This window comes from Lytechinus pictus, chromosome 18, assembly GCF_037042905.1.
Source record: "Lytechinus pictus isolate F3 Inbred chromosome 18, Lp3.0, whole genome shotgun sequence".
Lineage (NCBI taxonomy): Eukaryota > Metazoa > Echinodermata > Echinoidea > Temnopleuroida > Toxopneustidae > Lytechinus > Lytechinus pictus.
Genome location: NC_087262.1, coordinates 15,274,937 through 15,298,558, shown reverse-complemented (window position 1 = coordinate 15,298,558; position 23,622 = coordinate 15,274,937). Strand labels below are relative to the sequence as shown.

Here is a 23,622-nt window from a genome sequence, read left to right as displayed (position 1 = left end):
TGTCCGATTTTTCTCAAACATTCTTTGTTCTTATTCTTTGATGTTTCTGTTTTGACACAAACCTACTTGTTCCAAAGGTTTCATTCCCCTTTAAGGGTATGGTGTCACACGCCAATATTTGTTAAGGGGTGCATTTTCAGAATATGGAAAATACTTGTTTAGGGTGCTTTTCGAGGCCCCCATGGTCGCACATGGTATCCACTCGTCGATGGAAGTGCCCCCCCCCCCCCGAGTTTAAATATGATGTGAAAGGAATAGTGATAGAGAATAATGGTAAACGTATATACGTTAAGTTTATCAGAGCCATTTCCTTCCTTTTTGGAAACTTTGTTGAGGCCTAAAAATATCTCTGAAGCATAAACTACCGCCTCTCTTCTCAATTCATTTTTTAATCTCTCTATGCGCTCAAATTCAAATATGGTTTATTTCGTTTTCAACAGAACAAAATAAAATGGTCATAAATAATAACAATGACATTTGCAAATGAAAAGTATAGAAAAATATACATTGAGGTAGATACAATATATGATATTTTTCACAAGTAAAACAAAGGATTGTAAAATCAAATTATCATAAACATTATAAAGGACTGAGAAAATGGAGGAACCTACTAAAAAGGCAAATACTCAGTAGTGTGTGGACCCTTTGAATAATGATTGTAGAATTGCCTATAAGGAGACGGACACAGAAGTAACAGAACATAGAACAGCCCAAGAACAAAAAACAAAGAACAAGAAAAACAAAAGAAAAATAAAGGAAAGCTTGATTCTGCGGTACCCGTATTTTTGTCCACATCCAACTAGCGAGCGCCATTCATGATGTACGAATTCCAATGCTTGCACTTCTAAAAACAAGGCTTTACTCTATACGTCAACCGTTCTTCGGCTACGTTCTTTTAACTCGACTTTCTCTACTTAATTATTTTTCCGAAGAAAAAAAAAGATTCAATGCCTAAAGATTTGCAGATTTAAAGTTTCGTTTTAGCGGAATGTAATGTTTATTTCTACTTTTTTGTCATAGTTTTTCACATCATTTCCGTCTCTTTTAGTTCTGCTCCGTAGATACAAAATTTTGTATTTTACAAATTCAGTAGTGATTCAAAATTGGACAAGAATCATTAATGATTTTAAATGAGCCAATATACATGTAAATGACGCATGTACAATTTCAAATCGCACGATCGATTTAAACAATATATATCATGGTCCCGGATCATGGTCAATGCGATTTACATTCAAAGAAGCTCACCAGGGCCGGGGTATAATCATTGTCGATGTCATATACTTTGATACGTGAGTGTATGTGGGTGTTTCATAAAGCTGTTCGTAAGATACGAATGACTTTACGCATGACTGGTGATCCTTTCTTGTGTTATCTGATATCCCTATGTAATTGAGTTATGACCCAAGAACAGGTTCCAGTCGTGCGTAAAGTCGTTTGTAACTTTACGAACAGCTTTATGAAACACCCACCCGGTGAGGGTAACCGGGAATGCGGCTCTTCAAACCCGCGACATGCGTATTGATCAGGGCCGGGGAGGGGGCAGTCAAATGTATTGCTGTATATACTTGCGTGACCAAATACTTTCCAAACACCCCCTAAATTAGTTTTTCTCTGTGTGCAAAATAACCCCCTAAGCAAGTTTTTCCCGGGCTTTATTTACACATTTTGGCTCCTATACAAGTTGTCGCCAGAAGTTGTCGCCGACTTCCGGGGAGAAATCTTGGGGAAAATATAAAACATACGCTAAACACGATGGCTAAATAGTCTTTTAAAAAAGTTTGGAAAAACAACATACCCTAAATACGTTTGACCCCGCGATTGACCATTGATCAGTCTTTCGAAACCACTTTTTTTTTAAATCGGTGTTTTTGATACCCTTAACAAGTGCACGCGCGGCCCTCGTCCAAAACTGAAAACATCCCCTTTAAACGCGTTTTTGTTTGGTCACGCATTTGTACAGCAATACATTTGACTGCCCCCCCCCCCGGGATCAGGGGCCTCTTTCTAAGACCAAAATACGGGACTGCTACCACGTCTTCTGGGGAGCGATTCAGGAAGGGACTTGTTGGACGTTTTACCCGACAATCCCCATTTTATCCGACAGTTACCATAGTAATGGTGCTTCTCAGCCAATCAAGGCAAGGAAAGTTGTCAGATCTGACAACTTTTCGAACAAAAATGTTGACGAAACGCTCCCCAGAAACCATACAAATCCCATTTTATCCGACAGTTACCATAGTAACAGTGCGTCTCAGCCAATCAAAATCAAGGAAAGTTGTTAGATCTGACAACTTGTTGGAGGAATTAAAAAAAAGTTGATAAAATGTTTCCCAGTAGTACCGACAGGCAAATTACAAATAATCGGTTGAATTACACTGAAGGTAATAATAATAATATCGAGAGGCGTTATTTTTCGGGAATTCCCTCAGTAGAAACCATGCGAGTTGGTCTTGAATTGGTAAATTGCCAAATCGTCTTCTGCCATTCCGTCCACTTACTACATGGTCTCCCTTCATTTTGTCTAATGCCAAAGAAGTCGAGTGAGCAATACACAAGCACCGAACTCGAAGGGCTGCTTGTAGTAGACTATTGATTGTAGACGAAATGAATATTGGACGAAATGATATTGGCCGAGATGGCAATTTGACCTATTGGTGTTTAGACTTAATGGCAATTAGACCAAATGATTGTTAGACAAAATGGGTTTAGACTAAATGACAGTGGACCAACTGCAGTTATACCAAATGGAACATAGACGAAATGAAAGTAGACTAAGTGGTCATTGGACCCTTTGCCTTTAGACCAGTTGGCTATTGGACTAAATGGTAATAGACGTAATGAAAATGGACAAAGAGGCTATTGGACCAATTGGCAAAAAATGCAATTGATCAAATGATAATAGACGAAATGGCTATTAGACCAACTAGCTATTGAACAAAATGGTAATTGGACGATATGGATAGTGGACCAACTGATGGTAGACGAAATGACATTAGACCATTTGGTGAGTGGACAAAATGGCTGTAGACGAAATGGCAATAAACCCTTGTAGTTAGGTGGATGTTAAACTTGGGATTATGGTGCAATCAACACACTCTTTCCATTAAAAAAAGACAAAAAGCAAAAATAACCGAAGGGAAGAGAGAAACTTATGAGCACATGAGCTTAACGCGTAGCAAGTAAGGGATAGAATCGAAAAGCATTGCATTAAATAGAGACGGCTCGCCAGATTAGGTTCCGCTCTACGATTTTTTTTCTGTAGGTGGATACAATTTCATCCACGTGACGTTGCATTACGCCTGGACATGTGACTTTTGGTAAACCAATCACTTAATTTTATTTCTTTTAAATTTTCGTCTAGTCCGGTCTTTTTTTATGCATCTCATCCCTAGGCGATGCCAAGATAAGAAAATATCAATTGAAATTCAATACGGTCGATATTTACCGCTAAATGCAATCGTGTTGAATTTGATTTACTTTTTTTCGTCAGAAATGTAGATCCCATCGTGTGAGTATAATAGAGAGTAAAAGCTGAGTTGTTTTCGTTTTAATTCTGTAGTAATATCTTGTATTAAAAACGTTCCTAAAGCAGCCTTTATTATGTAAGAATGCATGATATTTATTCCATGATTTCATTTTTGATATGCCTTCGCCGTAAGATCTCTCGTGGGCCTATGTGATAATGAAAAAAAAATACATGCAAATATTTATTTCCTTTCCCCATTTGACTTTGAGAAGAAACATGAAGTGGGTTATGCGAAATAATATCAAATGAAAACAACGGAGTTTGATAACACACATTCCCCTAAAATATAAGATAGAATAATAAACAACAACAAAATAAATAAATGAAATAAATAGAAGAAAAAAAAAGGACGATGGAGGTATATTAAAATTCTGATTAAAATTGTGATTCAAATAATAATTTCGATTTCAATTATGACGCCATATTTCATCTGTGATCCTGCATATTCGCCGTGCTTATTAATCAAGAGACTTACCTTCGAAATACGCTCTTCTCTCTTTACGGTACAAATTAAATGTTTTATATTTTTAATTAAATTTCGTGTTATGTACTTATTCATTTCTTTATCTTTGTTTTGCTATGCATATATACTAATACTAATAACTAAAAAACTAGTATACTAATACTTCAATATAAGTTTGCATTGCTGCATAATAATTTCTTTATCTTGTGATTTTAAACTTTTATCAGCAAAGGGATGGAAATATCATTTACTAGACATCGTTAGCTATTGTTATTTGAATCAATAAATAAATTATGTTATCATTGTGGAAATATCGCAAAAATGTTTGCAAGAGAATGAACTCAATTTTAACAAAACAAAAAATCGTACAGTGATATGTGAATTTAGATCATGTTTTTTTTTTTTAATAAAAAGATAATACAAATAGGTTCGGATTGATTTGATTTGGTTTGAAAAGGTATTTATAAGCAAGAACATGCACCATTTGTGTTGTACAAGAATAAACGAAATCGCCCTTTTAGGCCTACCTCTTTATTTTGAACACAAACATATGGAGTCAACCTCGATAAAATTGTGCTCTTATATTGCAGGACTTGGTTCCGGGGGGGGGGGGGGTATTCTCAAAATTTATCTTTGAGTATATAAGACTAGAGTTTGGTATCTTATGTATGTTGTATGCGCGCTCGCAACGGGAACTTTGTTGTGCAATCACGTGCGAAAACACGATTGTTATATCCTTTTTTCAATAGTTTTTCTACCAATCTTTACTATCTTAATGGCAGAATCCAGTGCATTGTCTGCCACGTGGAAACTCAGTTAACACTTTGATTGACAAGAAACAATTTTTCTTGTTGAATTTCATTTGAGCAGGGATATAGAATTTTCAGAAATGCCATCGCTCTGATACGAGCCCAAAAGTACTTTCTTATATCCCCTTATATCTGTCTGAGATTGCTCCAAGAAACGTTTCACGTCACACGTTTTTTGTACCGTGTCATAACACGTGGTTTGACGCTTCGATCGTCAACAGGCGCCACCCACGGTTCCTATAAAAACTCAAAACAGGTGGACGAGTAATATTATTCGTCTCAGTATAGGCATTTACAATTTAGCGCCATTTTCTTTTTATATTAGAATGGGCTCCGAGTCGAGAAAGCCAATGAAGCAAAATATACATATAACAATAAAGTTGTTTTTTGGCATAATTTGTTTTGCCGATTACGGCAGATTAATGTCAAAGAAAAGATACGGCTTCCTCATTTTCTCACAATAATTTCCCACCAGCCGTATTAGGTTGTAAAGCCCTAACAACTAACACAATTAGGACATGTAAAAATTCTGTCTTCAGTCACTAAAAAGAGAATAATAATTGCATTTTAAATTTTTGCTTTGTTTCAATGAAATACACAAACCATGGCCAACGCAGACAAAGTCACAATTTAAATAATGTACATTGATTCGCTTAACTTTTGTTTGGGCATTAGACAGAGACAATCATAATAATTTTTCAATGTGCAAAATTTAACATGTAGCCTACGACAACGCATGACTCAATGCGTTGCATTCGTTGTTTTATGGTATTTCCATATATAAAGACAAACTTACTTTTTCAAAATCACTATTAATAGCGGAATTTGTTTAGCCCATTTCAGCAGCGCTAACATAATGCCACTGTTCTTCCAACGGGTCTTTGGAAAAAAGACGATAGGACGAAAAAAATAACTCACATGAAATATATAATAACACAAATTTACACATTAAGATGAGATTTAAATTAATGATTAATGAGATGTTAATAATTCCAAAAGAACGACACGATATCAACATAAAGACGAAAATGAGGAAAAGAACATAACATTTTGATAAACGGAGCATGTTTCGAGGTCACACCATCATCAGCCAAAAATCATAAACAGAATAACTGGCATTTATACATTTGGGATATCAAGGTAATTTCAAGAATGTATAGGTACAGAACACAACGGTATGTGGAACAGGGTGAAAATTATGCCAGTGATAGGTCAGTTTGGGTGGGGTTGATTAAACAGAAAGCATTTTATTTGATAATTATGCACCTGTTGGTTGAGTTGAGGCTTTCTCCATTTAATGAAGAGTCCTTCTTTTATTTTGAGCTGAAAGTCTGTTTGGGCAGTATCAAGAATTTTTTTAAACGGAGAGTGTTGGATTGTGATCCACATACCGTTGTCTTTTTTACCTACATTCTTGAAATTACCTTGGTATCCCAAATGTATACATATCAGTGACTCTGTTTATGATTTTAGGCTAATGATGAGGTCTGAACCTCGAAACATGTTCCGTTCATTAAAATGTTATGTTCTTTTCCTTATTTTCGTCTTTAAAGGGGAATCCAGCCTTGGCTATAAAATGTTGTGTTGGGAAGGAGAAAAATAAATTAAACAGAATGGTGAAAGTTTGAAAGAAATCGGTCAAGCAATAAGAAAGTTATAGCTGCTTTAAAATTGAGATCACTAATACTATGTAGATTTCAAATTGGCAACTGAGTAAGTAAATTATGACAAGGGGCAAGGACAACTTTCCCATAGGCCATGTACTTTATTATCAGGGATTAGTGGTTTTCTCCTAAGTACCCATTCCCCTGGGGCAGTAATCTAAATATAACCCAGGTAGTATATTGTTTTATGTCCTCATGAAAGAAAACTATAATTTGAAATAAAACTTTTGGGGAAAATGACATTTTAGCCATAATATGTATTGGAGTACATGGAAGAGTAGTCCTTGCCTTACATTACTATGACTTCCCATATGCGGCCAATTTGAAGTCTCCATGGGTATAGTGATTACCAATATTTATAACTTTTAAAAATTCATAACTTTCTTGTTGTTTGTCCAATATTGTTCAAACTTTCACCTATCAACTTGTCTGATTTTTCTTTTCCTTATAAAAACAAGTTTTTATTTGGGTTGGATCCCTTTAAGATGTTAATAAGAAGAAAAAAACATTTACTTTGCAGCCGTTAAGAAGCGTAATGATGCAAATGTGTTATGGGAGCCAAACATGCTTTATGGTACAACATTTATATTAGAAAAAAGAAAAGAAGAGAAGCCGCAAGCGAGTTTTTTGTGATAAAAAATTAATGAAGAAAATTGTATTTAGAAAATTACATTATATTTCATATTTCACCCTTTTCTTATATTCTTTTTCTTGGCGGTAGAAATTGGGGTGGGGCACAGTTCCAAGCATCCTTTCATAATATGAACCACAGTGCAGCCATTTGATTTTGGTCATGGGAGTAGAAAAGGGATATTTTTAGGAGAAAATGGGAATCATATATGTTAAAATTATATTTTCTTACATTACGTATATTCTCCCTTTGCCGAATACTATAGATTTCATTTCTTCCATTTCAGTATATCGTTGTATGTGTTGAAGTATAAGAGCGCGGATTGAGCTTCTAATAACGCTGAACACTTGCTGTTTGAACTCATTTTCCTTTTTATAGACCAGTGATGTGCAACCGCGTAGCCAGGATTTCATTTTGGAGGGGGCGGTAAATGCACGCGAAGCGTGCCAACACTTACAGAGCGCGCGAAGCGCGCTCCCTAGGGGGTGGGTGCAGCGCGAAGCGCGAAGCTTTCGGTGTTTCATAAATTAAAATGAAAAGGAGCCGTCTCTCTTGCCTCTAGTACCTATATCAGCTTTAATTCAGTTAACTATATTGTGATTTTGAACCTTGTTTTCAAAAGTGATTGTGAAAAGGGATAAATGGAGGAAATTAAAATAATAATTACCCCGCGCGAAGCGCGGAAGCTAAAGCGTTTAAAATTTTTTTTCCAAAGAAAAGGGTCCCGAGATAAGTAATATTGAATGCTTTCCTTGAAAAGATCAGATTTGATTACAAATAATTTAGCGATCACACAGTGCATATCTTTAACTCGCAAAACAGAGGAGAAGAAGGGTATAAGCCGGGAGGAAGATATTCCTCCCCGCGCAGAGCAATGAAACTCTGAAATTTCAAAGGGCGGAGGTTTCATCAAATGCAGATATCTCTAATACCCCATCGGCTCTAATTCAATTGATTTTCTAAGATTATTGAACTTCATTACAAGGAAATTAGCGCGCAAAAAGTTGAAACTTCAGTGATTTATTGAAATTATATAAAAAAGAATGATGTACAATTTCTTTGACTTATCATGAAGCGCTTCATTTTAAATGATAAAAAAACTTAAGTGTCATTCAAAATTTGAAACCGAGGGCGCAAAACAGGACAGGAGATGAATGTGCAGAAATTACATGAAGTTTAAAAGAATTTGATAAAAAAATATTGTACTATTTTTTATCTAATACGACATGAATTTTATACCTTCCTCTTTTTAAATTAGGAACCCGTTTGCCCTCAAATTATGGTTGTTTAGTAATGAGCTGAAAAGCGGGAGAAGCTGCTTATATGGAGATGACGGCAGAAATTGATAAGTAAAGATTTTACCCGCCCGGAGTCGACCCGACCAGAAGTTGCGCGATCAATTTGAAAAATAAGAAGATAACTTCATATACTTCGGCCTAACCTTACTCTAATTCCAATGTATACATTTGAACTTTAACTGGCAAGAAACACATATAGCTGAGGTGGAAAAACAGGGTTAGTGAAAGGGTGAGGGAAACTGCAATAGTGTCATTTAACCGAAAGCGAAATTCATATATATAAATTTAGAGCAAGAGTGAAGGAGTTTCTCGTTTGAGAAAAAAAAATAAAGAATAAAAAGAAAAACTCTCAAAGCTACCTTTCTTCCCTTTCCTCCCTTCGCTTTTCATTTTCTCCTCTCTTTTTTCCCTTCTTTTTTTTTCTTTTTGGGGACTTTTTTTTTGGGGGGGCGACCGCCCGCCCCCCCCCCCCCCCTGGCTACGCGCCTGGTGATGTGTTCGTGATTTTCACCTACTTGGTGGTTACTTTTATGCAACTGCAGATTCCAGCAGTTACAACTTTTGATATTAAAATACTTTTTTATTAATCGACAATTAGGTCGGGGCATTTGTCAATCTGTAATGGACGATATCAGAAATGACGATTTTTTTTTCATTAGTCCATAAAAATGTAATTTAATACCTATCGTTGAGTCGCAAGATTTGTCTCTTTTGAACCGTTAAATATTTTATGAATCTATCATTGTCTCGTAAAAAGAACAATCACTTTCTGCTTTTGTTATCACCATGGTTTTTCTCGATTCGACACAACCATACTCTCAAATATATGATAATGCTGTTGCCATTTGGCGACCTAATTATTAAGTGGCAATGAAACTCAATAAGTCGCACTTTTGCCTTTCTGACCTAATTGCGTTTAGTACGCATTGTTTTAAACTATCTACATCACGATTATGAGAACTCTATACCATGTAAACTAGACCAAATCATAATATCTGTTCAGGATGAATTCGCTTTTCAGTCGACTAAACAGGATTTGAAGTCAGATACAAGATCGTGGGCATGTGATGTGTTTCTCATACTAACTTGTGAAAACGAGGTAAGTTTGATTGTGAATCTCTGGTATTTTGTTTTAGTATTATAAATCACTTATTCATCAGAGGATACAGCTTATTTTTTAAAGAAAGAATGATCACATTTTAGTTAAGAACCGTCAATGAGAAAGAAGTTGATTATTTAACTATTATCTACTTGTAACATTAAAAAAATATGTTTCATGTCCTTGGCATATGTTCCTCTTCTTTGGTAAATTCATCCAGTCTACATGAAATTATCTTGAAATGTCAAATATTTGGACAAATAACAAATCCTATAAATGCTTGGTTGAAATCGGCCTTAAAATTGAAACCTAGAATACACACACACACACCCACACACACCCACACATAGATATATATATATATACATATATGCAAAATCGGCAAAGCGTATTGAACAATTAACTCACAATTTATTAATTATAGAATTGTCAAAACTCGGGTTGGCCTCCAACCTTTCTTAATCAAAGTTTGAGAACTTGACAAACACACACACACACATATATATATATATATATATATATATATATATATATATATATATATATATATATTACGTTCCGCGTGTTGGACATAGAAGATATTAATGAGGCAAAGTGGTAATGCATTGTACTTTGTTCCAACAAATATATATAAATATTTAAAGTATATACGACACATTTATCTAAGAATAAATCAGTTATTTAATTCAGGAAATGTGTAACAGGTCACCAATTTAGCCAGATTCGCATCAGCAATATATATTAAAGGTTACTCGATGTGCGGCATCTTGTATCATGCTTATGAATCGATATCTTTCTTGTATAGGGAAAGGACATCTCAATAAATTTGCCTGATTAAATTTCCTTCTTTTACAGACATTTCTAGATGGATTTTGTTTTTATCACGAAGGTGATAGGCCTACTTCTTTCATCGGGTAGGTTATGTCGATATCTTTCTCTCTTTTTTTTTTTTTTGGGGGGGGGGGTTATCGGTGGTATAGGCGTATTTTCTTTTATATTTTATTGAAAAGCCTTTCATTAAATTAACAGTCACAAAGGATCCCACTGTTGGTATAGATTCTGGAGTTCGTAGAAATTCCTAGATGGTGCGATCTTTAAAAAAAAATTCTTAAGAAATGAAATGAATTTCGATTATACAATGGCGCTAGAATTTGTACGTTGTGGGGGAATGCTTTGAGTTATTCTTTAGTCAGACTTAGGGCTTCTTACGAGCATAGGGCCATCTTTATTTATATATTTTGTTGTCGAAAGATGGTCGTACGTTGAACTCGCAGCACTCTTATCCCTTTATCCCTGGCTTTAAGATGTGATTGGAAATTTTGAAGCCATACTCAGCTGTGATGAGAAAATAAGCTACTGTTAACTTTTTCCTTACCGTTCACACTCCGAAATAAGAAAAAATAAAAGATGCATAAATCAGCAGACTAAGATATTGGACTCTCAAGAGTATAGTTTGTCCCCGGGGGGGGGGGGGCACTCACGTGGTGACACGACATTTGCTCCGGCGGCAATTGCTTGGTTAGGGTTGCAATAGGGTTTTATGTTAGGGTTAGGTTTAGGATAGGGTATGTTAAATCCAGGGTTGAAGTTGGTCTTTCCATTAGCGTGTGGAATTTGCAGCGGGGCAATTGTCGCCAGAGCAAATGTCATGGAACCCACTCACGGATAATGGTCGTACGGTCGGTGCTGTACGGGTCCTCTTTTTTACGCCTTGCCGGCAGGTCCCAAGGAAAAAAAAATTAACCCTTTTTCAATGACCAACCACTTTTCCCTGTTACTAAGCCCCTCATTTCAGGTGTCAATTCTCGATGACCCTCATTTTATGTCAAATCCTAGTTTCCATGCAGGCACCCTATTTACAGAGGACCATTTACTAAATAGTTATTAACCCTAATTAGACCTGGGGAGGGGCGAGGGCTGATTCAGCCCCCCTCCCCCTCGACATTTTTCGCTCGCTGATTTCTTACTTTCAAGTCTCGCGCAACTTTTGAGACCAAAATTGCGACCCCCGGGTACGCGGTTCCGAAATTATATTTCGTAAGTGCATGCAGACCCAAAATTGCTCAAAGATGTGAATTCTTGCACAAACCCAATGCATATGGTGTTTTTAGCCAAAATTCATAAATATTTTATTATTTTTACTTTTACTGTTTAAAATTAATTAATTTCATATCGTTTTTGTTCAAAATAAAATCCTCGACAACTAAAAAATCGAAAAAAGAAATACATAAGAAATTTAGAAAACAGTAGAATACATAAGAAAATAAATGTGATGTTGAAATATTTTAAAAATTTCATTTGATCAGATTCCTATAATGCGTCTGTGAACCAAAAATTAGCATTTTAGGGGCATTATTTAGTTAATTGGAGGAAACTTTGATTTTAAGCATAAATTAGCATGATTAATTAGCAATGAGATTTTTCCCAGAATTTGATCTTATAGTTTTGTAAAATATGACATGGGTAAAGTGCTTGCCAAGTTTTGTCGCGATTGCGCGATCAACAGAAGGGGGGGGGGGGGGGGTTGCTGATTCAACGTCTTCTTAGGCGTCGAAATAGCCCAGTCTATTTAGGGTTAAGCCCGTGGGGAGCGTTTCATGAAAGGACTTGTCGGACGTTTTATCCGACAAAGTCCAATTTTATCCGACAGTTACCATAGTAATAGTGCTTCTCAGCCAATCAAAATCAAGGAAAGTTGTCAGGTCTGACAACTTGTCAGACCACAATGTTGATGGAACGCTCCCTGATCATATCATAGCAACTTCAGTTCTTAAGGGTATGGTTTAAGATTTTGGGGCCGCATACCCCTACACTTCCCAACTCCGAGTGCCCCCCCCCCCGCCCCTTCTCCGTGAGTTCGTCCAAGGGGGAAAGTAACGAAAATTCCGAGAACCTGCTGCTTTGTTTGTAGGTCGATCACAAGATTAAAGGAAAAAGAGTGATTTGAATTTGTTCTCTAGATGTGGTTCATGACTATGCCTAATCTCATTCAAATATACACCCAGTCCCTTACAGTGAAAGCACTGCAGGTAAGCCGAAAATGAAAGTTGAGTGCGAACGTGGCACTGTCTACCGGGGTGGTGTTCAGCATCTTCAAACCTACACCCTTCGACGAAAAGTGTTGCCGATATTACCCGAAAGTATGGCGATGGCTGTCAATCGATCAAACATATCATTTCCTGTGGTCACCGCCTGTGTTCCAGCAAGTGAGTTTAGAGAAGCAATTTAGATAAATACTAGTTAATTGTAGGAACAATGTCACCGAGTTCGTGTACAGAATCCAATAGAATGACCTCACAAATGTGTTTATGACTTGTATAAAGAAATATATATATTATATATATATGTGCCAAAGTATTCTGGAAGAAATTGGGAAATAGCTGAGAAATCAGCAAATTAAGCATAGTATTCCGACCAATATTAAATGTCTGGTCTTTTTCTAATAATAATGATAATAATAACACACATAAAAAACTGTGGTGTTAACCGGTGTACATAGAGGACCACACCAGTTATTTTACACCGGTGTTGAATTGATAGTGTTTAACACCTATAGGTGTTATGTTCAATCTCTAGGGTGTAATTTTAACACCTGAGGGTGTGGTCCTCTATTAACACCAACTGGTGTCAGTTTTAACACAACAGTTTTTACAGTGTAATAATGCTACTACTACTACTACTACTACTACTAATAATAATGATAATACACTGTCTCACGTGTTGGCTACCTTCAGTCTTTGTGATAATTTTTAGCTTAAATTTCATAAGGTCAGTTTATGTAACTGTATAATGTATATCTACGATCGATGATAATAAAAGTTAACCTTAGCTTTACGGATTTTCGTATGAGTGGTGGTACAGGGGGGGGGGGGGAAGATAACATATCACTCCTCGTTTTGGGGCGACAAGGTTCGTACTATATGCACACTCTAAGAAATAAAAATCAAGTTTTCACCCTTAAATGCTGCACTGGCAGTATCTTTTTGGTGCAGATTTGCATCCAAAATGAAAAAAAAGGTGTAAAAATTCACTTTAATGGTGTTTGTATTAAAAAAATACAACTTTTCACATTTTAGTGGTTTTAGGATTAATAATTTTCTGCGTTGTGCAATAGTCACACCAGCGAAACCGATCCACACCGACCGGTGGTCATTGGAATCTACGTGTCGTAAAGTTTGGTCGGTCTGGGTCCCGTAACACAAAGGTCGGCGATTAACCGTACGCTTTTTTTAACAAGTGCACACCTAGTTACTAATAATGCACATTGTATTTCCATTTATTTGAAAGACCAATAGACCAATGTAGATTAAATGCCTTGCTCACGGGCATAGGTGCCGCGGCCGGGGATCCAACCCCGGACTTTACATGTACAGCCAGGCGCCTTAGACCACTCGGCCACGGCACCCCCTACGCTTGATTTCCACGATCGATTGTACATTGTAGTCAATGCAATCAATCATAGTAATATGTTCTACGACCATTGCAAAGCTTTGTGTAACGGGCCCCTGGACTCCGTTTTGCCGGTCAGACTGTTCAAAGCATAAATAAGCGTGATTGTGCACTTTCCCTAAAAGATGAATTGTGGACTTTCCCTAAAAGATGAATTATGCACCCTGTCGCTATAACAATTGCCCTCTTAAAGGTACAAAAATCATTTTACGGTCCAACGCTGCACCACAACGGAGCCCCTATACTGGAGTTAGAGGGTGCAAAGTGATGCACACTTTTTCCTCGTGTGTACAGACAGGTGATCAGTTCAAGCAGTATCGGTGTGATTTTGATTATTCCTTGAACTGCATGCTGAGCATAATTTATGATCCTTTTTATAATGTGTGTTTCGAAGTTGACGACAACCAAGCACACACTGGTCTATTAATGTATGTACCGAAAACAGCGCTATTTAAGAGACTGGCGCACAGGATATGAAATATCAAAAGCCATTTTTTCTTCTTGCGAACATTCGGCATGGTCAGAAAACTTATTATAAGATGTGTGCGAGTAAGAAGGGAGGGGGGAGGCGAGGTAGAGAAGACACTTCTTAATACTGAATGTTTGATTTTGTCAATTTTTCAACAATTACCCATTTTCTGCACTTATCACTTGGCACACATTTTTATTCATACATATAACACATTAACTTTCTATTTTATTTGATTCTGTTCGAACTCATTTTTAGATCGTTATTGCACCTTTGAATTGGATTTATGTTTATATAGGCACATATCTTTTCGTGATCAAAACACAGTTTATGTAGGTAGCATTTACATGTATCCTTTGGCAAGTCATAACTAGCCGGCCGTCTATCGATCAATCTTTCTAGCTACCTAATATTTATCTTTCAAATTATATGTGGTTAACGTCAATCTTTATAAAAACTAGTCAAGATCGATTGTCTTTCTGTAGAATGCTCGTTCCACATGCCAACGAACAAGTACTGGAGATACGTCTGGCTTCAACCCGTATTGTTGCCCAAAGGCTTAACGCGGTTTTCATTCGATGTTATTACTACCGATCTTGTCCAGGTTTTATTGCGTAGCAAACAAAAGTATCCTTTAAACGGAGTCATATTTGGTAAGTACTCATGCATTAACAGCTTGGTCATAGTGAAAGTACACCCCAAATTCAACTTGGTTTTCATAACAGCAACAAACATGACAAAGGAGAAAAACGGAAACCTAATGAAATGAAACATAAAAGATAATAACGTATTCAAGGCATTTTAGCATTTTGCTGCGATGTAGGTTCATTCTACGTAGTTGAGCGAAAACTCGCTAATGAATTGACCGGGGGGGGGGGGGGGGCAGTCAAATGTATTGATGTACACATGCATGACCAAATTATTTCCAAACACCCCTTAAACATGTTTTTTTTCTCTATGTGCAAAATAACCCCCTAAACAAGGTTTTCGCGGGTTTCATTTACACATTTTGGCCCCTAAACAAGTTGTCGCCCGAATATGACCACTAAACAAGTTTTGTCTCGGGCCCGAACACTTCAGAAACGAGGAGGAAAAAGCCCCGGGGAAATAGCTTGGGGGAAAAACAATACCCTAAACACGTTTGGCTAGTGTTAAAAAAAACCTTTGAAAAAAAAAATCCTATTTACGTTTGACCCCGCGATTGACCATTTGCCAGTTTTTCAAAACCACCCTATTTTTAAAATCGGTGTTTTTGATACCCTTAAAGGACAAGTCCACCCCAACAAAAAGTTGATTTGAATAAAAAGAGAAAAATCCAACAAACATAACACTGAAAATTTCATAAAAATCGGATGTAAAATAAGAAAGTTATGACATTTTTAAGTTTTGCTTAATTTCACAAAACAGTTATATGTACATCCTGTTGGGTATGAAAATGAGGAGACTGATGACATCATCCACTCACTATTTCTTTTGTATTTTATTATATAAAATAGGGAATATCCTATTTTTCTCCTCCTTGTCAAGGGAAACAACGATTAATTCCTCCCTGAACATGTGGAATGGGCATTGTTTAATACTACATGATTCAGTCAAGTTGGTCCTTATTCTCAAATCTATAAAAAATGAAATATTGAATAATTCAAACAATAAAAAACAAAAGAAATAGTGAGTGAGGGACATCATCGACTGTCTCATTTGAGTTGTGCATATCACTGTTTTGTGAAAAATAAGCAAAACTTTAAAATGTCATAACTTTCTTATTTTACATCCGATTTTGATGAAATTTTCAGCATTTTGCTAGTTTGATTTTTGTCTATTTATTCAAATCAACATTTTTGTGGGGTGGACTTGACCTTTAACGAGTGCACGCGCGGCCCGCGAAATTATTTTTCCCACCGAGTTCTGGACCAACATATGAATATTCATGACTTGCGTCTTCGGATTGAGAGTACGCATGCGCGTGGACTTTGTCTCGACCACTGCCGATCGTAAGCATTCACGTTGCTCAGAATGAATTAGCATCGTCAAATTACCGGTACCCTTACATAGTTACATAGGTCTTATAGGCTTAGATCTATATATATATATATATATATATCAAATTCTTAAACACTTAATAAACTAGCTGCCATTAATGGCAAGACATGTGCTAGGGTAGGGCTAGCTCCTAGCTTAGGCTAGCGCATTAACTTTACCTCAAATCTGGACCTGTCTAATTAATGCCTAGTACTAATCAGTGTTGTAGTGCCTTGATGCTCGGCCTTGGCCTTAAGGCGCCTTAATGCCTAGCTACTTTTTCAAAGCCTTGGCCTTGAGGATTTTGAGCCTTAAAATTTTAAGGCATTTTCAAGGTATTTTGTACTTTCATTTGTTTTAAATAAGTAATTATAAATGTTTAAATTGTTTTTTATATATATTTAATAACACTAATGGTCAATACTACCAATCACCAGTAACAGTAGCAGCAGCAGTAGTAAGTGTACTAGCAGTGTCATCAATTGTAATTGTCACCATTATCAAGAAATTCAAACAAAGAATACAGTTATGAAAAATAGCATTATGTATTGGTAATGTGTTGTAATCATATGATGATAATGACAGTAAATAATAATGGTCATGATCAAGATAATAGTGCTTTGGTGACAAGAATAATTTTTACATCTGACTGCAATTTCGACAACAATTTTCATACTTTAAACATAGCTAACTCTAAAGAACGATAACAAGGTTGATTTCTATTCCATTAGGATTTTCCTTGTATTATTTTCTTTGGCCAACAAGAATGTTTTAAGTCTTAATGATATTCTGAAAAGATTTGGTAAACTTGAACACAGTCTCCAATTTTGTCATATCCAAATGGGTTATGTCAATGGCATGATGAGCCAGAAACTTTGAGGGGCCAAGCATGGCATATATAGAGCAAAATTTCTGTCAATAAAAAGAAGAAAGCGTTTGAAGCGAGCGAGTGAACAAAATTTGTCCCCCTCTTTCTATAAGAAAAGCTAATTTTGCAATAGATTGTTTAAAAAATAATATCACATTTACTCCATCTTTTCCTTTCCCTTCCCCCCCTTGTCTAAGTTTATTCTTGGTAGTGGGACTTCTTCTCTCTATCTCTCTTCTAAATTTTATATTTGTTTTGGGTCAGATTGACAAAACAAAGGGGAAAAAATGTTTACTTCTTTTTAATCATATATATATCGTTCAACATTGAATCTCATTTCTCTACAGTTTCAAGGAAATAAGCAACGTATTTGTTTTTGTGTCAATATGGTTTCAAGAAATAATAATTAACAAAAAATAATTTGATAATTAATAATTATCAATATTATCAATAAGTATTAATAATTAATGATTAATTAACTGTTTGATAAAAGTGGTTGTAAGCAGAAAAAAATATGAAAACTGACAAGAGTCCTAAAAATGACTCATTTTCAGTTTAAGCATTTGAAAATTTTAGCTTGCGCTTTATGCTCTCTTGCCCCCCCCCCAAAAAAAAAATGAAATGTGCCCTTTTAAAAAAAGAAATACCTTCTTTAATAATAAAACATAATACATTTTAGGTTCGAAAATCACAGATTTTGAATCGTGCTTGCATCAATTATTGTTTAGTACAGTACTGCTAATGGTTACAAAAATGTATAGAATGTTGCTTTATGGTTGAAATATCACAAATATTTGGCTCGCTTCCTGCACTCGCATCAATTATTGTACTCGTTCTCTTCTCGTTCACAAAAAAATGCTTAGAATGTCCAGTTTTCAGGTTGGAATATCACAAATTTTTGAGCTCGCGCTTTGCGCTCGCATTATTTTTTATTGGTGAGTTATGTATCTTATTTAAAATGCAGTAATTAACTGCTTCCTTTACTGGTCAGTATATAAAAAGAATTAGCGAGCGCAAAGTTATTTTTTAGTTAGATACACATCTTTTTCATGATTACAAAACCAGCTCAGAATAAAACAATTTCCATGTCTTATTACACGACATGTCAAGAAGTTTGAGCTGGTGATTCGCGCTGGCAACATCGCGCAAGGAAATTTCAACAATGATTAGCCCCATAATTGACCATAAATCAAGTTTTACAACATCAGAATTGATTTTTTTTTCAAAACCGCTATGCTTTCTCGCTGAGAAGTAAAACCTAAAGCAAAATATCTATCTTATAATTAAAAATCACTTTAGAAAGCCTTTGCTCAACTTAATTTCTATAAAACACACAATTACTTCACGCAGTTCATAATCTCATTTTGAAAATACATGTATCTGTTTGCACAAAAAAACTAATTTTGATAAATGGGTGCCTTTTTGGCGTTGACCACCCCCCCCCATAATAATTTTCTGTTGCCCCTGTCCCATGGAGTGGAGAAAAACATACGTTGAGAATGCCAGGATCAGATGACCGTGGTAATAATAATTATTGCAATGTAAATCGCCTATAGAAAAATTATGGATTATGTGTACACAGGTAACTATATCATTATTTTGATATGTCTCTATCATGAAATTATTTTTGTTTTAAATGTACAAAGGTTAATTTGTTTTCTCGCTCACATACATTTTACCATGTGTGATGTCTGCCGCCTAAGTATTGTTAGTTCATTGTTCTGTATATCGTAAGTTTGAAATGCCTTGGCCTTGAGGTTTTCAGGCCTTGGCCTTGGGTTTCCATGCCTTGGCCTTGGCCTTTGGTATTAAAGCCTTGGCCTTGGGTATTAAAGCCTTGGCCTTGGAGGTTTGAGCCTTGACTACAACACTGAATAGCCGACTAATGCCATGGTTAACTTCGAACTGGTTAATTCCGAACTTCACGTTTAATTAGGTTTAGACAAATATTAGCTTATTTGCCATGGTTTAATATGTCTAGTCCCTATACAAAACCAGTCCTAGATCTAAAAAAAAATTATCTTAGTTCTAGTCTAGTCTCTATATCTAGACTCTGATCTACGCTGTATCAGCATGGAACCACTAGTGTACCAAGGGGGGGGGGGGGGGGAGACTGTCCCTCTGACGAGTCACAACTGATTCAGGGGACGTGCCCCCTTTGAGAAGCCAAATTAATAATTTGTAATGTAAGAATGCAATGAAAAAGACGTATGTCCCCTTTTTTGAGCGTGAAGATATATATATTTTTTTTTGCTTGTCAATGTTTTTTTCAGCTATTCCTATTAGTATTAGGCATTAGACAGGTCCAGATTTGAGGTAAAGTTAATGCGCTAGCCTAAGCTAGCCCTACCCAAGCACATGTCTTGCCATTAATGGCAGCTAGTTTGATAAGTGTTTAAGAATTGGATGTATATATAGATCTAAGCCTATAAGGCCTATGTAACTATGTAAGGGTACCGGTAATTTGACGATGCTAATTCATTCTGAGCAACGTGAATGCTTACGATCGGCAGTGGTCGAGACAAAGTCCACGCGCATGCGTACTCTCAATCCGAAGACGCAAGTCATGAATATTCATATGTCGGTCCAGAACTCGGTGGGAAAAATAATTTCGCGCGCGGCCCGCGTCCAAAACTGAAAAACAACCCTTTAAACGCGTTTTTTTTTGTTCACGCATGTGTACAGCAATATATTTGACTGCCCCCCGGAAATTGACAACATGGTGAATTTAGGAGAGTCTGACCCGGAGTATTGAAAGAAAAAAACTGTTTTTACATTGGTACAATAGTGCGACAAATATTGGTAAAGAAAATATTTGGAACAGCAATAGTTGATTTTTTCCTCAAGAGAGAGGAAGCATTTACTAAAATTAGGGTTACTCACAGTGGCGGATCCATGGGGGCACATCAGGCCCGTGCCCCATTGTTGAGAGCCATTATCAAATTTTTCATGTAAATATACCGTTCATACACGCCCCCTTGAAAGTCACAGCACATATTCTTTCAATTTGAATATGTCATTCATTCAAAAGTGAGGACCTTTTTTTTTGCTTGTCAAATTTTGCTCGGAAAAATATGCCCCCCCCTTAGGAAAATCCTGGATCCGCTCGCTCCTGGTTACTCAAGTAACATTTTGTCCGGGCGTCATTTCACTCCTATGGAGTAAGTTCATAAGTAAGCATAATGTCACATTGCCTTTTGAATACGGAAATATTTGATTTGAGGGAGAGTGAAAATACTCTCATTTATTTCTTTCAATAATATATACATGTAAAAACATACAAATATCATACATTATTTTGAACATAAATATACAAATATAATCATGAGACATTAAGGTGAGATTTAAAAAAAAATTATGAAAGAAAATTGGTGAATTAAACAACAACAAAAAATAATATATATTTTGAAAGGCCTTCGTGATTTTGAGCATCTACGCTAGTAGATTTGTTATATATCAATAAATAAATCGACACATGAAACACCTTTCCTTTTTTTATTCCTTGTCAAGGGCGTAGGCTGGGGGAGGGGGTGCACTGGGTTTAGTTCCACCTCCCCAAAATGTGCACCGCCATACCACTCTAGTTCCACCTCCCGAGGATGCGCACCTCCTCATGCTCAAACCAGCCTACGCCCTTGCTTGTCCCTCTCCTGTGTAATTGCACTTCTAATCAAGTTCATTTTCGCCTCACCGATTAAGAGAGGCGTGAATCTTTCAAACACCTAAATGACAATATTGTAATTTTTCTTATTTTTTTAAGCCATCTACTACCGCTCAGCCATTCCTGAAGTACAAATACTCGACAACAGTGGGAAACAAAGATTTCATGTCCAAGGACAAGCTCCTTGCAGGGACCGACCGTGCCATTCCTTCTGGATTGACTTCGACGGCGGATTCTACCAGATTGGTTTGGATGATTCCCCCGCACCTTTCCTTCGCACAGGTCATCTACCGCATATCACCATCGACGAAATAACCGTGTTTGCTAAGGAGGCGGCTGATTGGGTGTTTAACCTGCCTTGTAGAAATTGAATATCACTGGGCCCTTCTTACGAATAAATATTACTGATCCAATCTTGTTTGACCATGGAAGTCAAGCGGAATTATTTAGAACTTATAATAAATATGATATTAAGATTGAAAACCCCATGGGGGCGGGAGGAGAAGGAATTAGTTTGCCTTCTATTGTCTCCGTACCACCACACGATCGCGATGAAATTTCGCTATTTGGACGCTGTCTCTGATTAAAGATCAAGTCCACATCATCAGAATTCGATTTGAATTAAAAAAAATGGACGTAATATAAAAAAGCTATATATGACATTTTAAAAAGTAGTTAATTTTTCGCACACAAAAAAGTTGTATATACACCATGGACACAGTGATATGAAAGTGAGATAGTCAATAATGTGATTCACTGTTTCTTTAGTATTTCATCGTACAAATTATACAAAAAATATATAAATCTTTGACAACCTTTCACGAATGACAATAGGTTACAACAACAGCAAGTGACACTACTTGGTGCGACGAACATCTTTTTTGTCTTTTTCATTTTTTCTTGTCAACATGTCTACAATTTCTATTTTTAATTGTGTATCCGAAACAAAATGCAAACCTGTTTTCTTTTATAATTCATATTCTCTTTCGAGCAATTTGTTAAAAATGTTACTTTATTGAATTTCTTAAAATTATCACCGCCGATGTAATTTTTTATTTTTATTTTTGTAATATAGCAATGATTGTTTACTACAGAATATGATACAGGCAAATTTGCGAAGATATAAGATCTATAACTCAAGGCTGCCCGATTCAGGAGTGATTAAAGGCTTAAAAAACACCATAAATACAACAAAATCACGCTAGTAATAACACCACTTTTTTGCTGGATTATGGTATTCAATAATTATCCCAAGCAGTTTAGGTATAGTATCGGTAAAAACGGTGATTAAATAATAATAATAATAATAGCTGGATTTATAAAGCGTTTGCCTGAGGATACAAAGCGCTGCTATTATTACCCCGGCTGTAGCTCGAGCTACCATCACCGGCGCTCAGTGCACGCAAGGAATTACTCCTGCCGGGTACCCATTCACCTCACCTGGGTCGAGTGCAGCACAGTGTGGATAAATTTCTTGCTGAAGGAAAACACGCCATGGCTAGGATTCGAACCCACGACCCTCTGTTTCAAAGGCAAGAGTCCACGACGCATTTTTTAATGAATAAATGTTCAACAGGAGTCTATTCTTGGTATTCTGTGTCAATCTCTTTATACCACACTGTTAAATTGATGATGAATGAATGAATGAATGAATGAATTGAATTTATTAGAACTTCACTGGCAATTGCCAGTATTTTGTTCATAACAAGAAGTACAAAATGATACAAGACAAATATACAATGCAAGGAATATAAGCAAATAAACAAAAACAAAATAGTATTTCGTCAAAAAGAAAAAAAAAGAAAAAAGAAACAACTTGAAAATTATATACAAATATACACTATAAACATAGGAATCATTCGGATAGATATTTTGACAATGAATATAGAGACTGATATCCAAGAAAAGATAAAGAAAACATAAAGAAAGTGAGAGAGGAAAGGGAAATAAAGAGGGAAGAAGTTCGAAAATGGAGAGAGCGGGAAAGAGAGGAAGAATGAGAAGAATGGCATTACATGTAAATTCATTATTAGTATGTTAAAAATATCCTGAATTGTCTTAAGCCAGCAATTGTTTCCGTTATTCAATAGACTTACATTTTCTACAAAAGCTTTGTATAATATATATATGACATGTGGACCCAAATATAAAACTTTGACGTTACATATTATCACATTTTGTATTTCGCTGCTTGGTGTCCCTAGTATCTCGGATTTTTAAATTATTTTTAATAGGTACAGCATTAAAATTGCCTAAACTAAAATTATGAATGTGGTCAAAAGTATTAAGCAGAATATGTTGCGCTCTCCAGGTATACCCCTTACAACATGTACCCTCACCGATACTGGGAACGAAATTACCTGTTGAATTTTCTTGCGTATCTATAATCTCATTCTGCTATATTCAGCTTCTCCCGCAGTATTTCGTTCTCTTTGTTCAGATTACAATCTTTCCATCAACCCGGTCTACTTTACAGTTCTGCATCATTGGAAAATGGAAATCGGACTCGTTTAAGGTCCATTGATGCAACGCGTTGGGGTTATCGTTTAACTATAAATAATTCAAACGAAATCAGATTTCTTTCTCACCGTCCCTCCTTCCCTTCTTTCTTCTCTCTCTTTCTCTCTCACTCTCTATTTTACACACAAATGCACACTCTCACA

General features: G+C 36.2%; 1 protein-coding gene across 1 annotated transcript; it reads left to right on the top strand.

Moving 5' to 3' along the window:
• The first annotated feature begins 3,207 nt into the window (after nucleotides 1–3,207).
• LOC135157474 (uncharacterized) lies at nucleotides 3,208–22,745 on the top strand. Its single transcript, XM_064113098.1, has 6 exons — nucleotides 3,208–3,320; nucleotides 9,375–9,493; nucleotides 10,349–10,407; nucleotides 12,499–12,699; nucleotides 14,897–15,064; nucleotides 21,059–22,745. The coding sequence occupies exons 3-6, from the start codon at nucleotides 10,359–10,361 to the stop codon at nucleotides 21,328–21,330; spliced, it is 690 nt and encodes a 229-aa protein (XP_063969168.1). The 5' UTR covers nucleotides 3,208–3,320; nucleotides 9,375–9,493; nucleotides 10,349–10,358; the 3' UTR covers nucleotides 21,331–22,745.
• Nucleotides 22,746–23,622: the final 877 nt, after the last annotated feature.

What these genes read in the sequence shown, in the direction of transcription:
- LOC135157474 (XM_064113098.1), top strand. Translation starts at nt 10,359, where the DNA reads ATGGATTTTGTTTTTATCACGAAGGTGATAGGCCTACTTCTTTCATCG. An exon ending in AGGCCTACTTCTTTCATCGG is followed by an intron (nt 10,408 to 12,498) that starts GTAGGTTATGTC and finishes ATATACACCCAG; the next exon opens with TCCCTTACAGTGAAAGCACT. An exon ending in TTTAAACGGAGTCATATTTG is followed by an intron (nt 15,065 to 21,058) that starts GTAAGTACTCAT and finishes TATTTTTTTAAG; the next exon opens with CCATCTACTACCGCTCAGCC.